The sequence below is a fragment of the Hoplias malabaricus genome, chromosome 16, assembly GCF_029633855.1.
Source record: "Hoplias malabaricus isolate fHopMal1 chromosome 16, fHopMal1.hap1, whole genome shotgun sequence".
In the NCBI taxonomy this organism is placed as follows: domain Eukaryota; kingdom Metazoa; phylum Chordata; class Actinopteri; order Characiformes; family Erythrinidae; genus Hoplias; species Hoplias malabaricus.
In genome coordinates this window covers 22404075-22428946 of record NC_089815.1, presented here as the reverse complement: position 1 = coordinate 22428946, position 24872 = coordinate 22404075, and the positions used below count along the sequence as shown (strand labels likewise).

At 39.4% G+C, this 24872-nt stretch overlaps 1 protein-coding gene across 2 annotated transcripts in view; it reads left to right on the top strand.

Annotated features, from left to right (window-relative positions):
• dennd1b (DENN/MADD domain containing 1B) overlaps nt 1-24872 on the top strand; it is a 97191-nt gene that overhangs the window by 3619 nt on the left and 68700 nt on the right. For both annotated transcript variants that reach the window (XM_066647387.1, XM_066647386.1), the window contains exon 3: nt 17847-17890. In XM_066647387.1, the coding sequence (XP_066503484.1) occupies nt 17847-17890 (44 nt within the window). The remainder of the gene's footprint in view (nt 1-17846; nt 17891-24872) is intronic.

The following is a 24872-nucleotide window of genomic DNA, read 5'->3' as shown; positions in this document are numbered from 1 at the left end:
CCATTAAGTAAAAGGATATGAGCAACTGCGGTACGTGCATTGTGTGTAGTTTCCCACACTATTGTTATTTGTCAAGGCTGTTTGACGTTAAGGAGGTGAGACACAGGTGGGCCACTATAGCAATGGTCATGATAACCTAAAAAGGAGAGGCACTGACGTTAAATTTAAAACGTGTTCAGGTCTCACTCACTCTTAGCCCACTTCCCTTATGACCTGTTGAGGTTATTCTCATTTCCTGACCCCAGCTCTCAGGAGTGCAGCTATATTTCAGCCAGCCTAAGGCCAAGGAAAAGTTTGATGTGCTATCCTAAAGCTTAAGAGCTTTATGGGTAGGGAGTGTTTCTGACTTATTATACTCAGCATCGTGAAGTACCTTCAGTTTCTTGTTACAAATGATTCGTTCCCCCTTCTTTAAGCACACTTTTTAAAAGATTTATTTATTATGATTAGTAGCACATAACTGGAGGTCTGTGGGAATAACAGGTAAAATTATTATACTTTATTAAGTTAGATACGTGACTAGCTGAACATCGATTAATCAAATAAACTAATTGTGCTTTCAATACTTCAGATATGTTTTAGTATATTTCTGTACAAGACTACAGTTTATCCATTTTCATATCCCTTTTTTAAATGAATTAGCCCCAGGTTATTGTGGCCAGCCATGACCTCTACTTTAGAAGTTGAAATGCACATAGGTTTTTGAAAAATTGTGTGGCTTTGGAATTTATCTTGAAGTGTATTATTAAACTCTTATCAACTCCCAAAGTCATTTGATGCCACCTGTACCCTAAAAGAATCAACTGTCATATATCCACTATAACAATATTAAAGCCACATTGTTTCTGTACTCAATGTGCAGTTTATCAGCTTCAATTTGTACTTTGTATTTCTGCAATTACAGACTCTAGTCAGTATGTTGCCTCAAATGCTTAGTTAGCCCCGTTTCACCCTGTTCCTCAATACTCAGGACCACCACAGAGCAGGTATGATTTTGGTGGTAGAGCATTCTCAGTGCTGCAGTGACACTGACATTGTAGTGGTGTGGTTGTGTGTGTTATACTGGTTGTGCTAGTACAAGTGGATCAGACACAGCAGTGTTGCTGGAGAATTCAAACACCTTAGTGTCACTGCTGGCCTGAGAATAGTCCATCAACCAAAAAATCCAGCATCCTGTGGGCAGCGTCCTGTGACCACAGATGAAGACAATGTGCTGTAACCAATGAGCTACTGTCTTTGAGTTGCATTTGCAAAGTGGACCGACAAGTTAGGTGTGTCTAATAGTGTATAAAACTGCATTGGCATAATTGTTTATGCAGTAGCTAATACCTGAAATTACTGAGCAGAGTTGTGATACATTAATGGTTGTGTATTCTGCCATAAAGTAATCTTTTTGTCTAAAGTTTGTACTGTATTAATAAATGTACCTTACATTAAATGTATGGCATGCTGACACTTGGATGAACATTTTTTGACGCTCTGTTAAGGACAGAGTAGAAGACGGTCATTGCTGTTATTTATGTATTCTGAATACGCTTCCACTTTCAAACATTAGCAAAACTTGATTTACAGGAAGCAAGCTACAACAGCAATGTTTTTTTTTGTTTTTTGTTTTTTTTCCTAAAAATAAGAATTTTAGCAGATGGTGTGCAAACCTGCTTTTACCACTTCCTGAAACAACATCCACTTGTTCCCTGCTCATGGCAGAGAAGCAGGTTCTGTTGTTTTTGTTGTTTTCTTTTTTCCTCCTTATTTTGGTTAAATTTCAGAGACCTGATTTTCTTTACCAATTATGTTCTTACTGCAAAACAAATGTAACCACCTGTGGGGGTCAGTACTTTTTCACTTCTATGTAAATACAGTTTTTTTAATTATTATTTTGTAATGTTCCGAATATGGTTTTCAGAGGTACGCAATTTAGAGGATATTTCGGAACCTTATGGTTTGTTCATAATAGACTCATGGTTGTCATGTCAACACCAAAGTAAAATTCAAAATTAATTGTGGTCGGACCAAGTAAATTTTTTTTTTGGTGTCCAGCTGAGTTGTTTAGAAATCTTCCCTGCCTCCCCCTTGGACATGTTTCATTATGAGCAAATTATTTTTGCAACATAATGTTATCATGCCTTATTAGCATAACACAGGACTGAAGCTGACAGGACCTTAGGCAGTGTGGCATGTGGCTTATTTTAGCCAAGCGGTAACATTAGAAGTTGAATGCTCAGCCGGTTCTCATTGAGCATGACTGGCATGCTCATGCTTGGCTATATTGAGCCATATTGATGTTTTTCCAGCCCTGTGCCAAAGCTAGCAGATGATGCTAACTGTGCCAAGGCAGTAGGTGGAGACAGATGCTACCTGTCTTGCCTGTGCTTTTCATCCAGATTGCTCCAAGTAATAAAGCAATAAAGATAATGGATCTGAAATGCGATTTTATAGCAACACTTGTGCAGCAATTAGTGAAACCATTTTCCATTAATGGCCAGCAGATTTATTTTTCTTTAATCTAGTATGTAGTAAATTTGATTGTAATCTGTGTTCTTGAGGCTAGTCAAAATCTTGTACCTCTCTTATAGATTACTAGTTTTGCAAAACGGAGACTGTTTGCAAGTGTTTCAGATGGGTTTTCCAGAGACCATTACGTTGGATTAAGTTATTTAAATTGTTGTTTAATAAATATATTATACACACTATTATGCAAACATTACAGACCATCCTTCGTTGCTTTAAAACAAGCCATAACATACAAATATAAAAGCTTATAAGTATCAAAATTTAGTACCCACTGTGTCCATCACAGTTTTTTTAAGACCGTCCAGGCTTTTCTAATGACTTGCTTCCTTTTTTTTTTCAAATAAATCTTCATACATGTTTTTTCCATGCCTTCACTGTTTAGTTTTGTTTAGAGTTCTGGGATTTGATTGCTGTTCCTGCTTATCATGATCGAAATAATGACGAACAAGTTTAATAAGGTGGAGCTCTGGGATTTGGGTTGTCTTTCCATTGTTCTTATAACTCCAGCCACATTTTTTTCAACTTTTATTTTTTTTTATTTTTATTTTTTTCTCTATTGTGTTTATTACTATTTTCAGTCATTTTCTGGGTAGCCACACATCCTTTCAGACCCATGGAATTGAGTTGTCAGATCTGGGATGGACAGATCTGAAGCAAGAGTGAATCTTAATTTTCTTCTGCCTTTCCTGGATTAAATGTTCTTTTGGTGACTACCATGGCCTTTGAACTCCATTCTGAAAACAATGGAGTTCTCAGAAATATTTGTTTATAATGAGTATTTGTTCTTGGCTTTTTGGTCAATTAGAAATAAGTAGATGAACGTCTTGGATATTTACACAGTATTACACCTTAATGCAAACCACACCAGTCTTTGAAATGCTTGCGTATTGTGTTCTTTGGAGAAAGGATTTCAAACATAGATCATTTTAAGCACAAAAGAACGTGCTCAGTGGCCGGCCATTTGTTAGTAGACATTTGATTAGCCCACAGCTGTGTCTCTGGGTCAGAGCAAGCTAAGGGTTCATTGACAGACTAACAGATACTGCTGTGAAGAAGATGGTGTTGATTGGTCATTAGTAATAACAGGCTATGCAGCCATTTGCATCACTGAGTTGTACAGAATTTCTTTATCTTTTTTTTTTTCTAGCATCCATGTCGACAGCCTTATTTGATCTGGCCTCATTATGTTTGGTGAACTTCATGTAGGAAGTGTTTTTGGTTCTGCAGTTTCCTCATTTATCACAAATATCATGATGAAACAGTCTACCTTGAGGCAGAACTTGGAATCCTCCCCACCTTCACTGAAAAGCAGAATCCAGTTTGATCCCCAGTTATAAGCTGTAAATAGGTACTGATTTAGACCACATGGATCCTTACAGTTGCAATTATGCCTTAAAATTAGTCCTGTTATATAAGAAATAAACATTTTTAAATGAAGTAGGAAATGGAGCAAATTCTCCTGCATTGATGTTTTGGAGTATATTATTTGGTGCATTTCTATATTAGACACTGGGGACTTTTTTAAGGAACAAACAAACAACACAAAGTGGTTTCATACATGTATTGCTGACATTATGAAAGATATTTTAGTTTTTGTCTGGTCAACTTCATTTCATTTGTTAATGTACGCACATTCCTGCATTCCTGGGTTCACTAAAATCCTCTAAATATTAGCACATTGACATAAACTTCAGTCAGTGCTTTTGTTGGTTGCTAGTTCTATTTCACTAGAACACCACATTGTGCAGTTTAGTCATGGTGTGAAATTCACATCGTTGGACACTCCCCTCTGTGATCAATGTTAAATTGCATTTACTTGCTAGGGATTTGAGCATTTCCTCACTCCGTCTTTTTTTTCTCACCCTTGCATCACCACAGCAACAGCTCTCTGTTGGCAGAAGGCTTTGAAATTCTGCATGTGCAATTTGATCTGTTAAATTTGGAGTTATTTAGTCATTTGAAATGTTTCCACTTGTCTTCACTAAACATCTGCATATTTCTGGACATATTCTCTGGCCAGTTGGAAAAAAAAGTTGCCAGTAATGGAGTGATTTTCTTTTTGTCAGACATAAAGATGTCTATGCGATGCTGCTGCATAAAACAAATATGAAAACATAATGCTGACAAAAAATGATCATCTACCATTTTTTTTTGTATTCCAGGAGGCAGTATTAGAAAATATCAAGGCTCAGTCTAGCTTGCTAATACCTACTTAAAATGTTTAATTTTCAAGTAAATAAAAATGAAAATAAAAAAATAAAATCAATATTATGCAGAAAAATTTCATATTAGATTTTGTTCTATGTAGAGATTCTATACATTTTGTTTCTTTAAACAAATATCAACAATAAATGTAATTTGAAGACCATTGTGCCCTAACCCCTAGTTGTTGTTGTTGTTGTTGTTATTATTCATTCATTCATTATCTGTAACTGCTTATCCAGTTTAGGTTCGTGGTGGGTCCGCCAGTTCTTCATAGGGCAACACGCACACATTCATACCTACGGACACTTTTGAGTCACCAATCCACCTACCAACGTGTGTTTTTGTACCGTGGGAGGAAACTGGAGCACCCGGAGGAAACCCACACAGACACAGGGAGAATACACCAAACTCCTCACAGACAGTCACCCGGAGCAGGACTTGAACCCACAACCTCCAGGTCCCTGGAGTTGTGTGACTGCGACACTCCCTGCTGCGCCACCCTGTTATTGTTACTTGTTGTAAATGTACTATCAGTAGTATGTTGCAGTGTACATAGTATAGTCCAAGAATCAATGTTAATGTCCGACCAAGCTGTTTTAGTTTTGCATGTTGTCATTGTTTAGATTTGATTCAGTGCCATGTATCTATCAGTGAGTCAGGCAGAGCTGTCGTGAGGAGACATGACTGAGTGTTCAGCTTCATGTCCATGTTTGGACGACAGTTTGCTCACAGACTGAGCAGTGCTGGCGGAGCTGCTGAGGATGAGCATTTGAGACGGGAACAGTGTGGCCCTGCAGGGAGTGAGCCTGACTCCTCTCAGGTGGTTTGACCTTCCTGATGCTGTACAGGAACTGCTGGGCTGAGTTTGGATGGCTCTTGTGGTCACAGCTCTGCTGGTTTATTGGCCCACGGCTAAGGATAGCAGCAGGAAAGATCTGTTTATTGAAGTAATGACTGGCAGCATACTGTGGCCCATCAAACCCATAACCCTATAGCCCATTCTATACTGACTGGAGCGTATTTCTGTGTGATATTATAATTGATCATTAAGAGAATTGTGAAACGTTTAAGTAGCATGTTGTAGATGCTGTTCTGGAATGTGTTTATACTGGAAGGCTGGTTTATACTTTCGTGTAGCTTCATGTAAATGATGAAATCAAAGGTAAACTTAGCACACTAAGACTCGCAGTCACGTTAAGCTCACATGCACTCCTCCAGAACTTCAGCTACGTGTTTTGCGGCATTAAGTAAATCCTGATTGGCTGGCTGATATTTATGATTGGGAGACCCTAACAATGCTTAACCTAAATGATCAAAAACAAAATGAAGCAGATCCTTAGTTAAAGGGTAAAACACTTAATATATCTTTATTTATTCCACTATCATGTTCTATTCATTCTGTACTTCAGAGCGTGAAAATTTCTTTTCCATTGCTCATTTTGGTTTGAATGCTGCCCCTAGTTCACATGTTCACACTTCATTGAAGGATGCTGGCTGACTTCTGTGCGAATCTCTGTGTATTACGCCTGCATTACTCTGCACGGGTGTTTGTGTGGCTCTTTGTAGAAGTTTAAATCCCACTTTAGGGGCACTTTAACTAGCCATGGTTTGGAAGAAATATATAGAGCCTCGTATTAAATGTGTTTAGATGCAGATTTATGCAATAATACACAAGGAGGAGTGCTATAATGTGAAATTGGTACTGGTGTGCTGCGGCCGTTGATCACTACACCAGTGCCAATATCTCACGTTACAGCACGAACCTTGAGGGTATTTTTGCATGAATCTGTATCTAAAAACATTTTATATAAGGCTCTATATATTTGATCAAATCATTGGTGTCACCAATGATTTTTAAATGAACGTCTATTACAAGTTCCTGATGTTTAATGCACTTATCTAGTTTATAATTAGTTTTCTTCTGTTGGTACATTTTTGCTAATCTCAATTTCTTTTCGTGTCACTTTCATAGAGGCTTTGCACTCATTCAGCCAGTGAAAAGTACTGGATGTTGCATTTTAGATGGCAGATATGTGAAGTAGGTATCAGATTGCTGGTTGCTTTTGGTTTACTATAATAATAACTGCTGTCATTTCCTTGTTTTTGTTTTAAGGTTCTTTCTAAATAAAAACATTTCAGATGAAGAACTGAGAGAAAGAGAGAACACAGCTTGTGGTTCCACGATAACAGAGAATGCGGTAGTTGGCCGATTCTCCAATAATGGCTTAATTCTGGTGAAGTATGCCATGGCATATCTCTGTGTTGGAATGCCATTTAGTGGAACTAATAGCTTCCTCAGGCAAGCAGCAACAAACAATCAAAGAATCCCTCCCACTTACACTCATGGGCACACATCCAAAATAAACAGTTACAAGGCCCCTTACCAATTTTTTTTTCCCCCAAACCTCCATTGGCAAATGTTAGATAATCGTTCCCTCTTTGCCGGCATATGACCCCATTCTTTACATGCCTACTTGAAATGTTCGCATGAGGAGTGACACTTTTCTGGGCTTCATGTTGCAGTGTTGGCCGTTTTGGGCTGTAGTCCATTTTTCACCACTGAATATAGGTCAGCCCCAATACATTTCTTTGTGAGGGCTTAGCTGTGCTATTTGTCATGTGACTCATCCATGAAGCCTTTGTCACACATGGCACTGTGCTCTCTCACCTGATTGGCCTCCTGTGGTTCAGAGATTGTCAGGCAGAATTAGTAGAAGTATTGTCATTGTAAATATTCAAGCTTGTATTTTTTTGCCATTTGCCTCCATCCTAATCATTTACCATTTTAAACTGACAAGTGCTAGAACTATTAAAGTGTGGTTAATTAGTAAAATAGATGTGTGTTGCCCAAACGTATGCATTTATTTCATGAATAGTCAAACTTTCAAATAATTAGTCAAGCTTTTAGGTGGAAAAATGGAAGATCACCCATATCAAATGACGTAACTGATAGGACTAACATAGTTTAGTTCAGTAGTGCTTTTCTAGTATAATTTATTGAGCACTAGGAATTGCCAGGTATCATTGTCAATACTCAATAGTCTGGTTTCTTAAATGTACAGCTTTGAAATATAGGCTTTATTAAGCAATGTGAACAATATTTTTTGCTGATTTATACAGTATAAAGGCACAAAATATTAGTGCTTTATTTTTCACAGGAAAACACCAAATACTCAGATACCCGAGATAAGAGAAAGGTCGAGAAATCAGGTTCTTTTTTATGTCTCGACCTGCACAGTATCTTAACCGTAGAGAACGTAGAGCCAGAGAGCATAGTGTTTTTTCCCTCTCTTCATTCTGTAGTGTCCTTATGACAAACAGCATCTCGGCTCTCTCCAAGAACATACATTTATTTAAAAAAAATCTTGTATCCAGCTCAGCAGCAGTTTAGAGAATGCTGTGAGAAGAGCAGCACTGTGTAATATCAGTAATCATAAGAAAATTAGATTCATATTTGCAGGGTCAATGTTTACAAAAACTGCCAGACTCAAGTTTTCCCATTATCTGATCACATACAAGTGCGTGTATACGGGTTGATCAGATTACTCACAAAATCGGATCATCTTCAGTTATCAAATTATTAAGTGCATGTAAGTAGCACACTCTCAGTGTTAACTATAATTGGTTGGTCAAATTCTCTAGGCATGAGCTAGGCCTATACAATTGATTCTGCAGTGAGTGTGTGACTGGTAGCTCCAAGCTGGATGTCTGAGGCCAGTTGTTATTTGTCATCTCCCTCAATGGTTTCTACTTTTTTTTTTTTTTCTTTAGGTAGCCTGCTTTTAGATGTGTGTGTATGTGTTATTCTTGAGGCAGATGGTGCGAGCATATGGTTTGCAACTTGTGATTACCTGCTGCAGCCCTTCTCCAGCTTTTCTGCTCACACACCCTAACGGGAGTTGCGGCTGCCCCCCTTTAAGAGGTAAAGACATTTTAATGTCTGTGAGATGTAGCCTAGCTTGCGATAAGGCAGTCTGATGACTGATATGATTAGTGTACTTAGCTATAGCTCCACAACAGAAGACCCCACCCCCCTCCTCCTTGCCTATCCCTTGCATATAAATTACTCTTGTTTCAGGAGTTAAGATGTGATTTGCGAGGCAAGATCATTTGAACGTTGTTATTGTCTTTGTCGAGCTGTAGCTTGCCGTTTGTTGCCTCTCAGTACTAGCCGCTAGAGTAAATGAAATGCAAGGAAGAAAGAGGAGGGGGGAAAAAAAGAGAAAATCCTCTCACATGCAGACAGTTGATAAACATTCCTGGCTTTGGACATGTATTGTGACAGACTGCGCTAATATACAGTGCTATGCTGCGACTGTCACATAGCCGACATCCATATGCTGCTCCACTCAATCATGAAGCTGTGAAATTGGGGTGTACCCCAACCTAGCTTCATGAATTGAGATATGCATTTTTTTCCCCACTTAGTGTTATTTTTTTCCACCTCTCTGTATACTTAGAAGTCTAAGCATATGTGTAATATTCAGGTTAGGGTGCAGACATTAGATACACACTGCAGTGGGCATACAGAGAAATCCATATTTGGTAGTACTTTGGAAAATGATTAGTTTTGCAAAACAATATACTTCTTATAAACTACAGACTACAAGATTATGAGGAATTATTCTGATTGGAATCTGAAATAATTCTATTTTTATCAGTGAACATATGATTCCTGAAGATGAATTGAGTAACCAAGCATTTTGTACATTAAATAAATAATATCTAACCCACTAATATAGCACTGAAGTAAATTCTTGTTTCTATTTTTTTTTCCTTCAGAGGCTGTGCTTCAGTTTAATTTAGTATTGTATTGATACAGTGGGTGGTACATTAAGTCTATAATAATATCCTTATATCAGTGGACTTATATAATGTAAAGGGAAATATATTGAATGCCTTGAAATGAGATCAGTAATCAGTGTTAAGCTCTCCTAGATGAAAGTTGATAGTCACTAGCTTAAGAAATAAAGGTAAGGGGAACACAGCCGCCGTAGTTCCACTCTCAGTCTGTTTGTTCCTCGAGAAGTTGGAAAACAACAGGTCACAAAAAGAGGAAAATGTCTTTTTTTTTTACCTGCAGAAAAACCTAAAATGTCTGCAGATCATATTTCTTTCTGTCTGTTGCTTCCCCACCCTCTTGTTAATCCCAACCAGTTCTCTCTGACTGACCACAAGTCTTCTGTATTTCCTGATTCCTTAATGCGAGAGCTATGTAGAGCATAAATTTACTTTCTGATATGGATAACCTCTATGACTACTAATATATAGTAATGCCTAAGGTAGTATAGAATATGAACTGTAGGCCAATGGCAGTATCTGATATTTTCTGTATTCTGTAAATTTCTATTAATACTCATGCAATTAAAGAAACCCAGAAAGGGTTTAATATGCAATTAAATGAGTCAAATGCTGATATGTTAACAGAGTTACCCAGCACCACAACCTCTTTCTGTGTACAGCAAATTTACCATCAAATAACAGCTTTAAGTCATATCTAAACCAGTTCCAATGGCAGTGGTTTGTAAGCAGTTCTGGTAGGGATAAGATACCAAAATGACTGTGAATAGACAAAGAGAGAATTGAACTCTGTGAGTGCTGATGATTGTGTCATTGTGTGGCTGCAGCATTTTGGGATTTCCGTGATTCAGACTAAGTCTCTCCAAAATATGAGTTTTTACTGATACTGCAGGCCAAATAAAATCTTAAATCCATGGTTCTGTTAAAAATTCAGAGGAATTAAACACTGAAATCTACTCAATATTGATAATAGCAGTATTTTATTGTAATTTAATTTTGGATTACTGTATTTTTGAAATTGTACAACAAGAGGAACTAATTTCCCCAGGGCATATTGCTGTTATTTTGTCTTGTTATATACTGTATTGTCTTAAAACCCTTAAGCACACAGATTATCCTTCAGTGAACGTCACGGGTTACTCCTTTCACTAAATAAGTTCACAGGCAGCAAGTGATCAGTGTGATAACTTTAAAAAGCATGTCATTGCAGCGTAGTATATCCTTTCTTGAAGGTCTTGCTTGCTAAAGTAGCATGAAATGTAATGCCATTTGCAGCATGCAATCAGGGGAGCCCAAAAAAAAAGAGATGGAGAAAAACATTTTTGAACAACTGCGAGTGTTTTCTTTCTGCCCGAGCTTCAAAGATGCTCGCTAATCTGCTTACCCCTTTAATTGTGAGCTCAAGAGGCGGAGCTGCTCGTAGCTGGAATAAAGCTACTGATCCAGAAGTAAACTGATGACCACAGTTATTCCCTGCTTTTGGCACTCAAACACCATCCTCCCCTCCTCTCTCTACACAGCCCTTCATTCTAGAGTGGGGAGAAAAAGCTCCTTGTTCTGACAATAGATTTTTTTTCTCTTTTTTTGAGCCATATGTTCAGTTGACATCTTCATCAGGTTCACAGCAGGTTACCTTAGTTAACTCTCACTCGACTGCTTGATGGGATTTTCTCCCCGTTCCTTGACTCTCTCGCTCAAAGTCTAGACGAGGCCCAAAAGAAAACCCCAAGACCCTTCCAGTGTGCCACTTACAATGGCATTATTGTGGGTGTTAAGTAGCTGCAGCTTCCTCTAACTGGCTGCCTCTTTCCAGAGACCTGTTAGGACACACAGACAATGGCTTTGTTCTGGGGCATGGAGTGGGCTAATCCGGACTACTACATACTGTGAAATAAATCTTTCATAGATAAGAGGTGGAAAAAGAAAAAGACTTTGCCAAGAAGGTTGAGAGTTCAGCAGTTTAACCTCTGGCCGAGAATGAGGAGCGCAGGAACAGCAAGCACTGGGGAATGACGAGACGGACGTTCTGCATCCTCTGATAGATTTAGATTATATGTATGTCTGTTGATTTTCAAATACTATCATTTATTTATTTATGTATAAGAAACATTACCCCCACTACAAGAGTTAACAAAGGAAAATAAAAATCTATACAGTGCTTGAGAAATCCAAGCTGACTATAACTGTCTCCTTTTTTCCCAGACAAGTGTATGAATATTGGAACCAGCAATTTTACTTTTTACAAAACTTCCATGTCTTTATTGGTGCTTGGCAGCTGTTCTACGGATTATAGCATCACTAACACATCACCCATGCATATTCTTGGTGATTTATTTATTTGTTTGCTTGTTTATTTATTTATTTATTTATTACCCAAGCACTGTAGATTATGTCATAAACTAGCTGAAATTTAGTGTCAGTGAAACGGCTCATATCACAAAATAGACAGGAGATTGCTCACTGATTGAAGAATGAATTGGGAAAGCTTGTAACACTAAACCTACTGTCTGTTTACAACGAAAGTCCCATCTTTCAGTAAACTGAGCCATGTCGATCTCTTGTAAAGGCCTAAGTAGGATGAACCATCCTTCGCTGTTGAGATTTCTGCATGTGAAGTAAACAGTGCATGCTGAGATATCAGTTATTTGTGACAGAAGCAACGAACCCTGTTTGTCAAATTTTATCAGTGATTTGAAATATGATTTGAACATTACAGTGTCTTTTTAGATTTTGCTGTATATGCCTTTCTCCATTCAGAAAAAGAGGAGCAGAGTCTTGTATCAGGTACCAATATGGCAGCAGAAAGGACAGACCTGCCTATAAAGATTTAGTCATAGTTAACAGAGAAGGATGCAGCATGACTCTGTGGCACTGCAGATTTACTCAGTCAATTAAAGACACCACATACGGCTCTGGAAACTTACATTTTTATGTGCTGATTTATATGGAGTAAAAATGTGTTGTTGTTTTGCTTTATGACCGATGTAGTGCACCTTGTTGTGAGTTCCCTAGCCTTGACTCTTACTGAAGTCTGGCCTAGGGTATCCCCTTTCACTTCCCTAAACCAAACCAGAAAGCATTAGCTTTCTCTGCCTAGGTGTGTTGAGTCTGAGTGCAAATGTGAGGATCTGAAATTTGAGAGATATTATTTCCTGATTCTGCTCTGATTAAATAATCAGGGAATGATGTGTACACTTTTAGAAACTTCTATTCAAGATATAATGCGTTTTACTGTGCTACCTTGAGTATGTGCCTACACACTTATGGTGGTATAGTTTTCTAATATGTGCAATACTAATAATAGCTTATATTTGACTATGTTTCCTAATAATGAATTTCCTGAATATGTTTGTAAATATAGTCCCTTTAAATGCTTTATATCATGTTTAAATGTAGGCCTTTTAAACAAGCTGTAATCATTTAGTAACTTCATTAATTCCACTTTTCTTTTTAAACCATTTCCTGTCCGTTTCTGAGCACATATAATCTCCAAATAGGTTTCTATGGTGTAGCAAAGTAAAGCGGATGTATATATACATTTACGTTTCATAAAATGATCCTATATTCAACTGTCAAAAAATTGATGTCATATTTTCTTGACATATTGACATCACTATTGTTGTTACAGAACTTTCTATTTAACACAACCCGACCCATAACGGAATCGAACGTACGAAACTACTGGCAGTTCTATTAACATACGATGACAGCCAGGCAGCTGGGCTGGTCTCAAGTCTGACCCGTGTTGTTTGTTGTGTCTGTAGATTCTTGCAATATCTCCTTGGTCCATCCAAAGTGCCGACAGACAGACAGAGGTGGTAAAAAGTGGTGTCAGCTGTGAGAGCACGCTGGGCTCTCTCCACCACTCACCTATTAACCTGCTCCCCCCCCGGCCCAGGCTCCATCAAAGCACCGCATATCGACTTTTAAAGGCAGGCATCCCCTGGACGTCAAAACATTGATTTGCGACTGACCCGTGCCGCCTGCGCTCAGGGCACTAGCGTGTTGCCACGCGGCGGCGGCCCTGTCGAAGGTTAGCTGGGCATGAAGCCCAGGGGGGATCAATGGAGGGTCCCCCTGAGCTCCTCCCCACCATCAGCTGCAGCCCCTGCTATACTTTGGGTGCGAAGCAATCGAAAATAGCTCACTCCTCTGAGGTGATTTCAATTCAATTCTCACCCATTAGTCGGTGTTTGTGGCACAGTCAAATGACTTTTCCCTGGACTGACGGCTAGGCTGCTGGATTGTTATCTACTGTCTCCAACAGACCTTTCCCATGGGATTACCTTGTTATCTTACATATAAAAAGGTTTCGCTTGGTGCCAACTTTCTTGGAGTCTTATATAGTGGTAGTGTGGGATTTGTATGATATTTAACTAAATTACGTTTTGACTATCTTTTTGATTCACTTTCATCTTTTTTTTACTTGGAGCTGTGTTTTAATTACACATTACATTATTCTCTGAGTTACACAGAGAACGGTTGGTCATCTAAGTTCTGTCTTCAGCAGGATGTTGTGTTCTAGTGATATTAATCTTATCCTTGAGTGTTCCATCCTGTCTTCACACTAGAAATGAGCACTGACCAGTGCAGGACAGTGAAGGAAAATAACAGCACTTTAATTGCCTTAGGTTTTCACACTTCGATGTAGGTATATTCAGTGTTTGGCATATTTTTTAGTTAATTTATGTTCACACACACATAATAAAACATCCAATAAAGTAAATGTTGCATGGTGTAATTCTTGTTCGTGTCTAGGTTCCTGTATCTAATAATGTAAGTTTAACTTGTGTTATGTTTGTGAGCTAAATGAGCTGTTCGTGTAATATTGGTGTTTGTGTCCAGGTTGTGTGCATGTGTGTTCACATTGGTGTGTGTTGGCTCGGGGGCGGTTCACAGACCTGCTGGGAACAGGAGCGCTCTCAGCATCAGGCCCAAGGGGGGTAGAGGGACGGCCGTTAGGGAGGGAGCGAGAGGGGTGGGTCTGTGTGTGTTGGGGTGGGGCGGGGGAGTGGGGATTAAGCAGCCTCAGGTCTGTCATGGTGACATTTCTCTCTGGCTCAGCAGTAGGGGTTAGGTTTACCCTCCTAACCTTCAACTTTCAGCCTTAACCCATTAATCCCCTTTGTGTCTGTCTGCCCGTACGCCTCGCCCCCGCAAGAACGCTCACAATATGGCAGCGGGAGCCCGCAGAGGCAAGGAGCCGGGGTCTCTTTGACAGCTTTTCACCCTCAGACAGGGGCCTTCATCTCACCACATTCCCTAGTGTAACACCTCCCCACCAACACCCACCCTAAAAAAAACCAAAAAAACTGGAGGACAGTTGGTGACTAAATCAGAGGGAGCAGTGGTTTTGGCCTGCTATTTTCCACTGATTAACAGATCAGTTGTCCTAACCATGGCACGTTCACGTTCAGAGACTTCAAGGTAGCCATGGATGGGGCATTTCAGGTTTTAAATGAAAGTACTGAAGCAAGAGTTCAGTAGAGTGTCACACTATCACAATATCATGTGATATTCATTAATATTTATATTGGCCTATGCCTTATTGATAATCACGTTTTTTTCTGGAGCATTCCGGCCAACTATCAGGCTGTTGTTTTCCTATAAATGTGAATAAACTTGTGGCCATTTTGTTAAATACAAACTATGAATTGGCACACTACCGTGCATATAGTGCACCTCTAATAAATATTAAAAGAAAAAAAATTATGAAAGAGAATTCTGAAGTACATTGACATTCAATATTTTAAAAAGAATTTATCTTGTTTTTTTGTTTGTCTTTTCAGTATTTTAGTGTAAAAAATACTTTTTCCCACTATCGTTTAGCCCCACATTTTTCCTGAGATATCTGTAACAGAACAATAAATAAACTTTTTTTTTTTTAACTATAGTCTACCAACATGTCTCTGATATCTTATGCAGTTAAAAGATTACTTTGAATATTAAAACTCTTCCAGTGTTTGAGCAAATAAGGCACTTTTAACCCGGACTAACAGACACATTTCATTCAAGGTGGGACAGTGTGGAGAGGGCCTTTATGAAAGGAGCTCATCTGAATTCTGGGCTTTTTATCTGAATCCCCTATGGCGAGAAAAAAAGAAACTGAATTCCCTCAAGGATTGAGATTTGCAAGTTCATATGAATAAGCATGTCTTGAGGTATGTTTGAATACTTTACAATATGGGACCCTCCTGGATATGTTCTGCAGAAGGTGCCTTTGTTTGGGGGAAGCCCAAACCGCCCCCCACCCCACAAAACAATAAAAAAAAGAAAAAACAACTTATCTCTCTCATCACTTATTTTCCAGTATACACTAACTGTCCTGGTTTTTTTTCCAGTTTATTTTTTTAGTATGTTTTCTTTTTTAGCACTCTACCCACTTTTGTTCTCTATCCCTCTCTTCTTTCTCTCAGCTCCCATTTATGGTTTTTTTTTTTCTTTTTTCTCTCCTTGGCACTGGTGTTCATCCTGTCACCCATAAAATCAGCATAAAATTGACCCACCTCTGCCAGATCAGATGAAGGAGTTGGACTCGCAGTCCCAGGGGAGAAGGAAATTCAGTTTTGGGGAAAAGAAAAAAATCTCATAAGACAAGGTCCGTGAAATCTTGCAATGGGATTATGTAACACACCTTTGTCTGCCAACTGCCCTCCCCCACAATATGCGCTATTGGAGTCATGTTTGTTTGACATTGAGAAAAAGTCACATTGATAATGGGCTGTCTGAATAAGACAAAAAAAAAAAACAAGAAGAAGAAAGTAGGAAGGGGATTTGTTAGTTGTGAAGAGAGATGTGTAATCTTGGAGAGTGGTCCTCCTTAGTGCATTTGTAGTCATGTTTTTTTGTGAATAGACTGTACAAGTGGGCTGGAAGGATTGCTCTGAGAAAGTAATTAAGGGTATTTTTTTTGTGCCAAAAATGCACCTTTATTTTTATTATTCTTTCAGGCTTCTTTTGAAGCCCAGGCTGTTGGGTGCAGCAGTTACATTCTTAAACGAAGTGTGGCCAAATGGAAAAAGTGGCAAATAAAAAAACTAATTCTACCAGATATTAATTGGATGGTGAAATACAACACTTCATCTTTACTGACAACATTTGTTTTAGTGCCTGGGTCTTAAAGGCAGTTTAAGGAATGATGGCATTATCTAGACCATAACAAGGATAAAAATTGCTTTTAAATCTAGTGTTTTCTAACTCTTTCCCCACACTGCAGGTTGCCATTTGAAAAACACAGTTGCTCGATGTGTGTTTGATTACATGCTGAAGTGCACTGTATACAACATTTCCATGGCAGCTGATTTGATGAATGGAAAAACTGACTTTTCGCTTTTGGTCCCTTTTTAAACTGTTTGTGGAACAACAGATCCAGTGTTTATTGTGATGTAATCTTAGAAGAAATTGCTTCATAACAAGAACCCTCAAAAGGACCTCAGTAATAATAGTTTTGATTTGATGTATGTTTTAATATCCGTAGACTTTAAATGTATAACCGTTATGGACTGTTATAACCATTCTCAGTGTAATGAGTAGGGATGTGCTTACCATTCCATTTGATCCTAAGGGTTTTAATGACCTCATTAATAATGGCATTGATTGGCTGGGTGAGGTTTGACATGGACGGAAATGATGATGAATTATGAAGAAGCTATTGAATTTGTTTATAACCTTCTGCTCCAATAGAGCGTATTGTTCAAGAGAAATATTGTCTCTAGATGATATTTAAGCACAGCATCCTCCATTCAGGGTGGAAGGTTTGTTTTGAATACGTAGGACTGACCTTCATGGTTGTGCTTTAGGTAAAAACCCCAAAGTAATTTATCATTGCTGTCATAATCAAACCTCTCCTCTCCATCTCTGCCATCGTAACTGTACTGGAGAAGAGGGAAAAATAAATCTTAGCCTGTATGTATGTATGTTAATGCAATGCTAAGTGAGTTTTGCTGCTTATCGATTGGTAAATACCTCATGAAGGTGTGGTCAGCCTTTTCACATGTTGTGAATTAATGGATTTATGAGAGAGTCATATTTAAAAATGTATACCTATTTCAGTAAAGCTACTGTAGCTCTTATCAGTAATACACTGCACATTCTTCAAGATTCCAATATGAAATTTTCATAGTATGTACAATTTGTATGTCTGTGGGCCTCCGCATGGCTGCTATTAGCATATGCAGAATTCCTCATACTTTTGCTCTGTGCTGCAGTGTGCCGGCACATAGGAGAAGCCACCCTTGCCCCCACCCCCTTCATTAATATGTATGTCTTCTGAATGGTGCGTGGCGTTGTGCAGCCACTGATTAATGCTGTCTGTCAATTGCTTACAGATCCGACAGTGCTGTGGAAGTTCCCCCAGGACTTCGGAGACCAGGTTGGAAACAGAGGAACTTTTTTTTTTTTTCTCTCCACTCTCCTCCCTTCTCCCCCTTCCTCCTTCTTTTCCTTCGCTCATTTCTGTTCAAATGAACCTCCTCACCTCATCTCCGACCCCTCCTTTTTCTTATGCCTTGCTTCTCTCTCTCTCTCTCCCTCTCTCTCTCTATGAGACACACACACATCTGTGCCCCCCCTTGCCTACCTCACAGTGAGCTACTGCTGATAATAAAAAGCAGTGAGCAGGTCTTCAACTGACGTATGGGTAATTATCATGTGGCCGTGACAGGAATGAGCATAGATGGAGCTTCACTTACTCCTTCACATGCAACCTTCAGCATAGCTGGGCTTCATACTCAGCCACTTGCTAATGCAACAGTTCCTTAGCAAAGACCTTAAATCTTTTATTTTTCAGTAATTTGCTCATGTCACTTTACATCACTCTCGAATCCCATTTGAAAGAACACTTTGTTTGTAAAAGCACTGGGCGTTATTTCTTCTCGTCTTATTGTAATAAGTATAATAGATGTGAGCTGATAATATCTGTCTTAAGAGGTAAAAGTATACAGGCCTCTGCATTGTACGGTCACCACACGATGGGAAGAATTACACACAGATGATGACCTGCGTTTTATAGAACTGTGTATAGACCAAATACCGATTCCTCACCATAAGGGACCCGCAGAGTGTGTTTACAGGGTATAATCATTATTCCCAGCTCAGGGACTTATCTCAGAGTGGAGAGGAATACACCACACACACAAACACAAACACCTTGTCTGGCCACATTTTATTTCTTCATTCTCACAGCGTAGAAGCATTTAAAAAAAAGCAGAACTATCATGCAAACAAAACCATAATATGTATCATTACTCATTTTTCAGGTAATACACTGTATTTCCAAGGCACACAGATTTACTTCTGCATCTTTTTAAAACTCCATATCCTTATATCGCCAGTGCATTTTGACCAAGTAGACGGCGAGCTGATTTTTCATGTTATTCCTGGGAGAACTCCATTGAAGCTTTCTATTTTTGTACATCACACGACACACCTGGGATTCAAACACAAATCCCAGGACTAGGCCCCACCTCTGCACTGCGAAAGAGTCTATTTACCAAACGATTACCTTGGAGGATCCACACTGAAAGGTATTTAATTGAATCCATCTTGGGTCAATAACAATTGTGAAAGGCCATTCACTTGATTTAAATGATTTCTCAGTCAAGACTCATTCCGCAAGTTTATAAAAAAGCCACATAGGATAGTCTCATTGTTTAATGACCATTCAGGCTCGAACGTAACCGTACTTGGAGCGATATTGGAATGAGTCAGACTTGGCCTCAAAGCGTAGGCTACTTGTTTGTTGTTGACCTGACTGTGCATGGCTGTGGCTGCAGAGAATGAAGTGTTTCTGGCTTTCACAGCAACATATTGCAGGTTGACACCGCCGCTGTTTGCTCGTGGTCTTGAAAGGCCTCTTAGCAGTTCTTCGAGGACTAAACGGAGCAGACTGTTAAATAACAAAGAGACAAGGATGAGAAACAAATAAGCGTAAACTACTTGGTTGTGCACAGTCTAAATGGCTTTGCCTTTCTCCTGTACTTTGAAGTTGGAGAATTTGCAGTGATGCTGCAGGCACTGCCTGCCCCACAACAACAGTAAGCGCAAGAAGGAGAAAAACAGAAGAAGTGAAAAGCTCACACATTGTGGTTGGTGAATCTGGCTCATGCCTTCAGAAAGCATCAACAGTTTTAAAGTAGCCTTGCCTATTTCTTTGCACTAGATTCTTCCTTTTTTTGCCTCTTTGTGTTCTTTTTTTTTTTGATTAACGGGATCGTTTCTGCGGTAGTACGGCGCGTTTGCTCGGTGCGTACAGATGGGTCGGCCTTTTCCACGTCCACATAAAGACTTTCATTCAGTCGCCTCATTACCAGGATTAGGCTCCTTTTCCTCTTTGTGGAGCTGCTCTCTCTGTAGCTGGAGAAATCCCTTTTTTCCTCAAGTTAGCCAGCATATGGCAGCAGCAGACCCAATCTCTCCAGGCCCCCTTTTGTTTATCCTGTTATTGTTGCGGAGCGTAATGACAGTTGTAGGCCGTAGATAGGGGTGGAGGGGTTAGTCTACCCCAGGGGAGCAAGAGAGAGTGAGTGAGTTAGTGTGTGTGTATGAGAGAGAGGGAGAGAGAGATTGAGAGAGTAGGAGAGGAAACTGGAGTGAGGGAGGAGACAGACAGCCGTGTGGATTATGGAAATATGGATTTTTTTTTCCCTTCCCCTCTTCCTCTCTTCTCTTGCCTGCTCTGCTAGAATAGGGGCTCTAAATAAGCAGAGAACAGACTGGAGGCTGGCACAGAGGGGCGGTGAAATATGAAGTGCAAGAACCCTGGCCCCTGAGACTTGCCGTAGTCCTGGTCATCTACAGCTGCCATGTGGAGGGGCCAGAGCGGTGGACATTTGAATTGCAGCGAAGCCGTTTTTTGCAAATGAAGGAGACAGATGGAAATCCGAACTCAGATGTCCACCCAAACTTCTGAAAAAAAAAAAAAAAAAAAGAATTATGAAGAGATGGCTGGTTAGAGTCGATTTTTAAATGTTATCTAAAAGTACTTATTTACTTAGGTATTTTTTGTGTATTTCACAATCTTTACACAACTGCTATCTCCCTCTTCTCTCCAGAAGGTTGACTGGTATCTCTTGAAACATTTTAGACGTGTTGAACAACATAATGTAGGTTAGATAATAATAATACAAAAAAATAGGCCAACATGTGGTCAGGCAGCTTCTGTCTAGGTTTAGTACACTCTCAGAAATAAAAAGTGCGGTACAGGTACATTAGTGCCTTTAAACGCAATACACACACAGTGTAAATGTCCCTTTAAAGGTACAGTAGTGGTTTTAGAGTCCATTTGTGTTCTCTAAAGGTACATTACATTCTCTTCTCCAGAAGGAGGGGTGAATGTTTATAAGCTTTTGATATAGAACTGTGTAAAGTAAAAAAAAAAAATGAAGCTGGGCTTATAAAACCAACACAATTTAAAAATCTACAAATAATATACAATATTTTACAATCAAATTCCTTAATTAAAGTCACTGAATCAGTCAGCTGATTTTATTTGATGTCAGTAGAATCATTTCTCCTTTTCAAATATTAAAATGAAAAGCTAAGTTAAATCATCAAGACTGGTGACCATTTCTAGGAAACGCTTTGCTATGTGTGATATGTATCAGTGCGTTCCTGAATGATATGTGTACTCAGGAAATTGCAGCTACATCTTCCTTGTAAACTTCAGCAGCACACATACTGAACCAACTCTGTAACCAAGTTGCTGTATTATACATCAGTGGTGTATCCTCGGGGTCATCCTGAAGATTTCTGTGAAATGAAAACAGTTTTGATTAGTCAGAATTGCCCTGTTATGCTTTATTCCTGTACTGTATTTACCACCACACATAATACTACTTTTATTTAATTTCCTTTTCATTGAAGTCAAATAATTGAAAGGCTAAATGGAAAAGGATCTGAAGAGGGCGTGTGTGGAAATACGATCAAGAAGCCCACCAGCTCAGCTTCATCGTAGTCCTCAGTCTTGGCAAAGCTGAGAGGGAGTGTGCTTTGCGATGCTCCAGCTCCTAAGGCCTGGTCCCCAGAGCCCTAGATAGCAAATATTTGTCTGTTTTTGACATAGTGTTCAATCTCATGCCCCCTGTCTGACACTTCATGATTGGTGGCCTCTTCCTCCATGCACTCCCTTATAGGATGTTGATGGGTACCCCAGGGGACAGCCAACCAGTGGAGCGTCATGCTAGAGCACGGGGGCAGTCGCTGTGGTGATCGCTAGCTCTTTAATACTTTAGCGTGGAGGGCGTGTGAGAGATAAGCCATGATGTAAGGACAACATGGCAGAAGTTAGAAGGAAGGGAGGAGTGGCAGGGATTCCTTTTTCTCCTTCAGTGCACATACTGACAGCACTTCTGCACGTGGCCCTGTATTCTCTTTGTGTCTTTCCTCCTCAGGTCTATGCTGCCCCCCCCAATCTCATTCTCTAGACCCTGAATCCTCTGGGGCCTGCCCGGGCTGCGGGTCATGCGCACACCAGCCCTGGTGAACTGGCCTTTGTACTGGCCTTGGCTGGACCCCCTCATTCAGGCCCCACTGTTACTTATGCCTCCTGATTACCCTGACCTCCGTACTAGCTTTGTGGGTGAAAATATATTTAATGGCATTTCTATTTGTTCTCGTGTCTGTAATCAGAGTGAAATGCACAGCGACTCTGGTGCCTTTTAAACAAAGTTTAATTCTAGCTTTACAAGTCTAATGTAGCTAACAAGTAATACATAAGCACAGCAGCTAGGTTTCATAGAAAATTATTCATTCATTCGTTATCTGTAAGCGCTTATCCAGTTCAGGGTCACGGTGGGTCCAGAGCCTACCTGGAATCATTGGGCGCAAGGCGAGAATACACCCTGGAGGGGCCGCCAGTCCTTCACAGGGCAACACAGACACACACACACATTCACTCACACACTCACACCTACGGACACTTTTGAGTCGGCAAATCACCTACCAACATGTGTTTTTGGACTGTGGGAGGAAACCGGAGCACCCGGAGGAAACCCATGCGGACACAGGGAGAACACACCACACTCCTCACAGACCGTCACCCGGAGCGGGAATCGAACCCACAACCTTCATAGAATATTAGCATCATGCAAATTGTAAGTTATCACACAAAAGGACCCGAAAGGAACCACATCTTTAGTGACTTTAAAAACACTCATTTATTTCTGACCTGGTTGGACATTGTGTTATCTACAGAGATGTTAGAAACCACCCTTGAGTTATTCATTATTCATTTTTCAGGGTAAGGTGAAAATCTGAATATTTATATTTAACAGAAAATTACAATGTAATACAAAGTTCTTTAGTATATAGGGGTTTATCTTTGCCTTAAAAGCAACATCTATGATTTTGGGGAACTGCTGCTCTCTCTGATTTGTTTACATTCATAAGCTCTGCTTTTTTTTATGTGGAACGGTATGTTTGTGAAAAAAAAAACGACATCACATACTTATTTATATATAAATGGAAAATGTTTAGATTTAGTGATTTTTGGCTGAAATTTTCCTTTAAATACGAGATTCTCTTCTCTCTTTTCACGTCTCATAGTGAAAATCATATTAAAGAACATCTTATCTTACATCCTCTGTTCTAGAATAGTTCCTGAACAAATTAAAACCAAATAATCCTATTATCTCCACTAACTGTTCGTATCTCTACTAACGAATCGTGATTTTTGTGGATCTCCATGCATTTAAAAAAAAAAAAACATTAGTGGGATTATGTGTTTTTGCAGTGTAGCTTCAGTTTGCCAAAGTAGATTAAACTGTGGATGATAAAACTCACAAGAGGAGAGGAAAAGAAAGAAAGAAGCCTGAGAGTGAAGAGGTGACTCTGCTGCTACAAGTGTGTGGATGGAGAAGGAGAGAGAAAGAGAGAGAGCGAGAGCTCCGATGGGAGATGACAGCTTAAATGCAGAAAATCCCCCAGGCCACTTGGCACTCAATTAATGATGTTTCTGGCTCCACACTTTTGGGGCATATGTGGCTGAATCTCCACTTGGCCCAGAAGAATATCAGTTGTATCATAAGAACAAAACCATTCGCCTGTCGCTTGCTAATTTATGCAGCGTGGAGAGTTTTGGAGGATAATATCTCCTTCTGCGCTCATGTTTGAAATCAAGCTGAGCTTTGCTGCCGGAATAGTTCGATGCAGTTTTGAAGTCTGTTGATTTGAATGTAGTTTTATATCATTGAGTCTTTCTGTAGCTAATGAGTTAAATGGTAATTCAGTATATTTACTTAAAGGTGTATTGCAGCCATTTTTCCTAAATGTAGTGTAATGAGTTTGATAAGATATGAATGCACATTCAGAACATTAGCTGTGATTGTGATAGGAACCAGTGCTATTAGTGCATTATACATGTGAATACACTGCCTGATGCCTGAGACATTGTTTTATTGTTTTGTGTTTCCAGCAATACGTTTTCTCTGGGGCCTTTGTTTTTGGCTTAAAACACTCTGCCTGTACTTCTCCAATTAAAGCAGTCTACAGATCAGCCAAAACATTAAAATGACATCATTGTTACTACACACTGTTCATTTTATCAACTCTTCCTTCAACAAAACATCTATCTCCACTTTTGTCAATGTATAGTTTCACAGCAACTGTTCTTCACATTTGGGAAACATTTCATAAAGAATGCACCAATAGAACTGCTCCAAAATTTATTTGGAATAAAATTTCTTCATTGACTTCCATTGAACGTTGAGGGTTTTTTTCCCCTTCTCCTGTAAAGTTGCTATTTTGGGGATACCTGGTTTACATTGGACTATGACAATTTGTAGGTGATTTTGCATAGTCAGAGTTGGTAACTTTCTCGCCAACATACAGTTTCATATTGAATTCGGAATGATTTAGTTTACATCGCAAGAAAATTGTGGAAGTCCTTTTTAAATGCACATTCACAGCTGTAGTTTCTGGTGCTCACTGTGTTGTTGTTTTTACTTGAAGACGTTTTTAATTTTCTTTATAATTCCATAAGATGTGCTGAAGACATATTTTAAATGGCTATTTTGGCATTTCTCTGGCAATCGTACCCTGTGTCTTGTATCTGAACTCTTGTCTGAGCATCCGAGGATCATTAAACCACCTACTACATTTCCTTAAGCAGTCTAATGCACACTGCCCATATTTGCGAGCAAATGAAATGACTGTGCACTAGCACCGAATATTAGCTTCTTTCCACCTAAGGGTCGGCTGGAGAAGCCGTGAAAACCAAGGAAGGTGGTGTTGTGGGGGGGTGTCAGTGGGAGAGGTGGAAAAAGCAGAAATCAAGCACCTCCCCGCTCTACTTGGGTCTTTTCAAGTGAAAATGTAACGCCCAGCGTCAATTTGAAACTGCATCGAGCCTCACACTT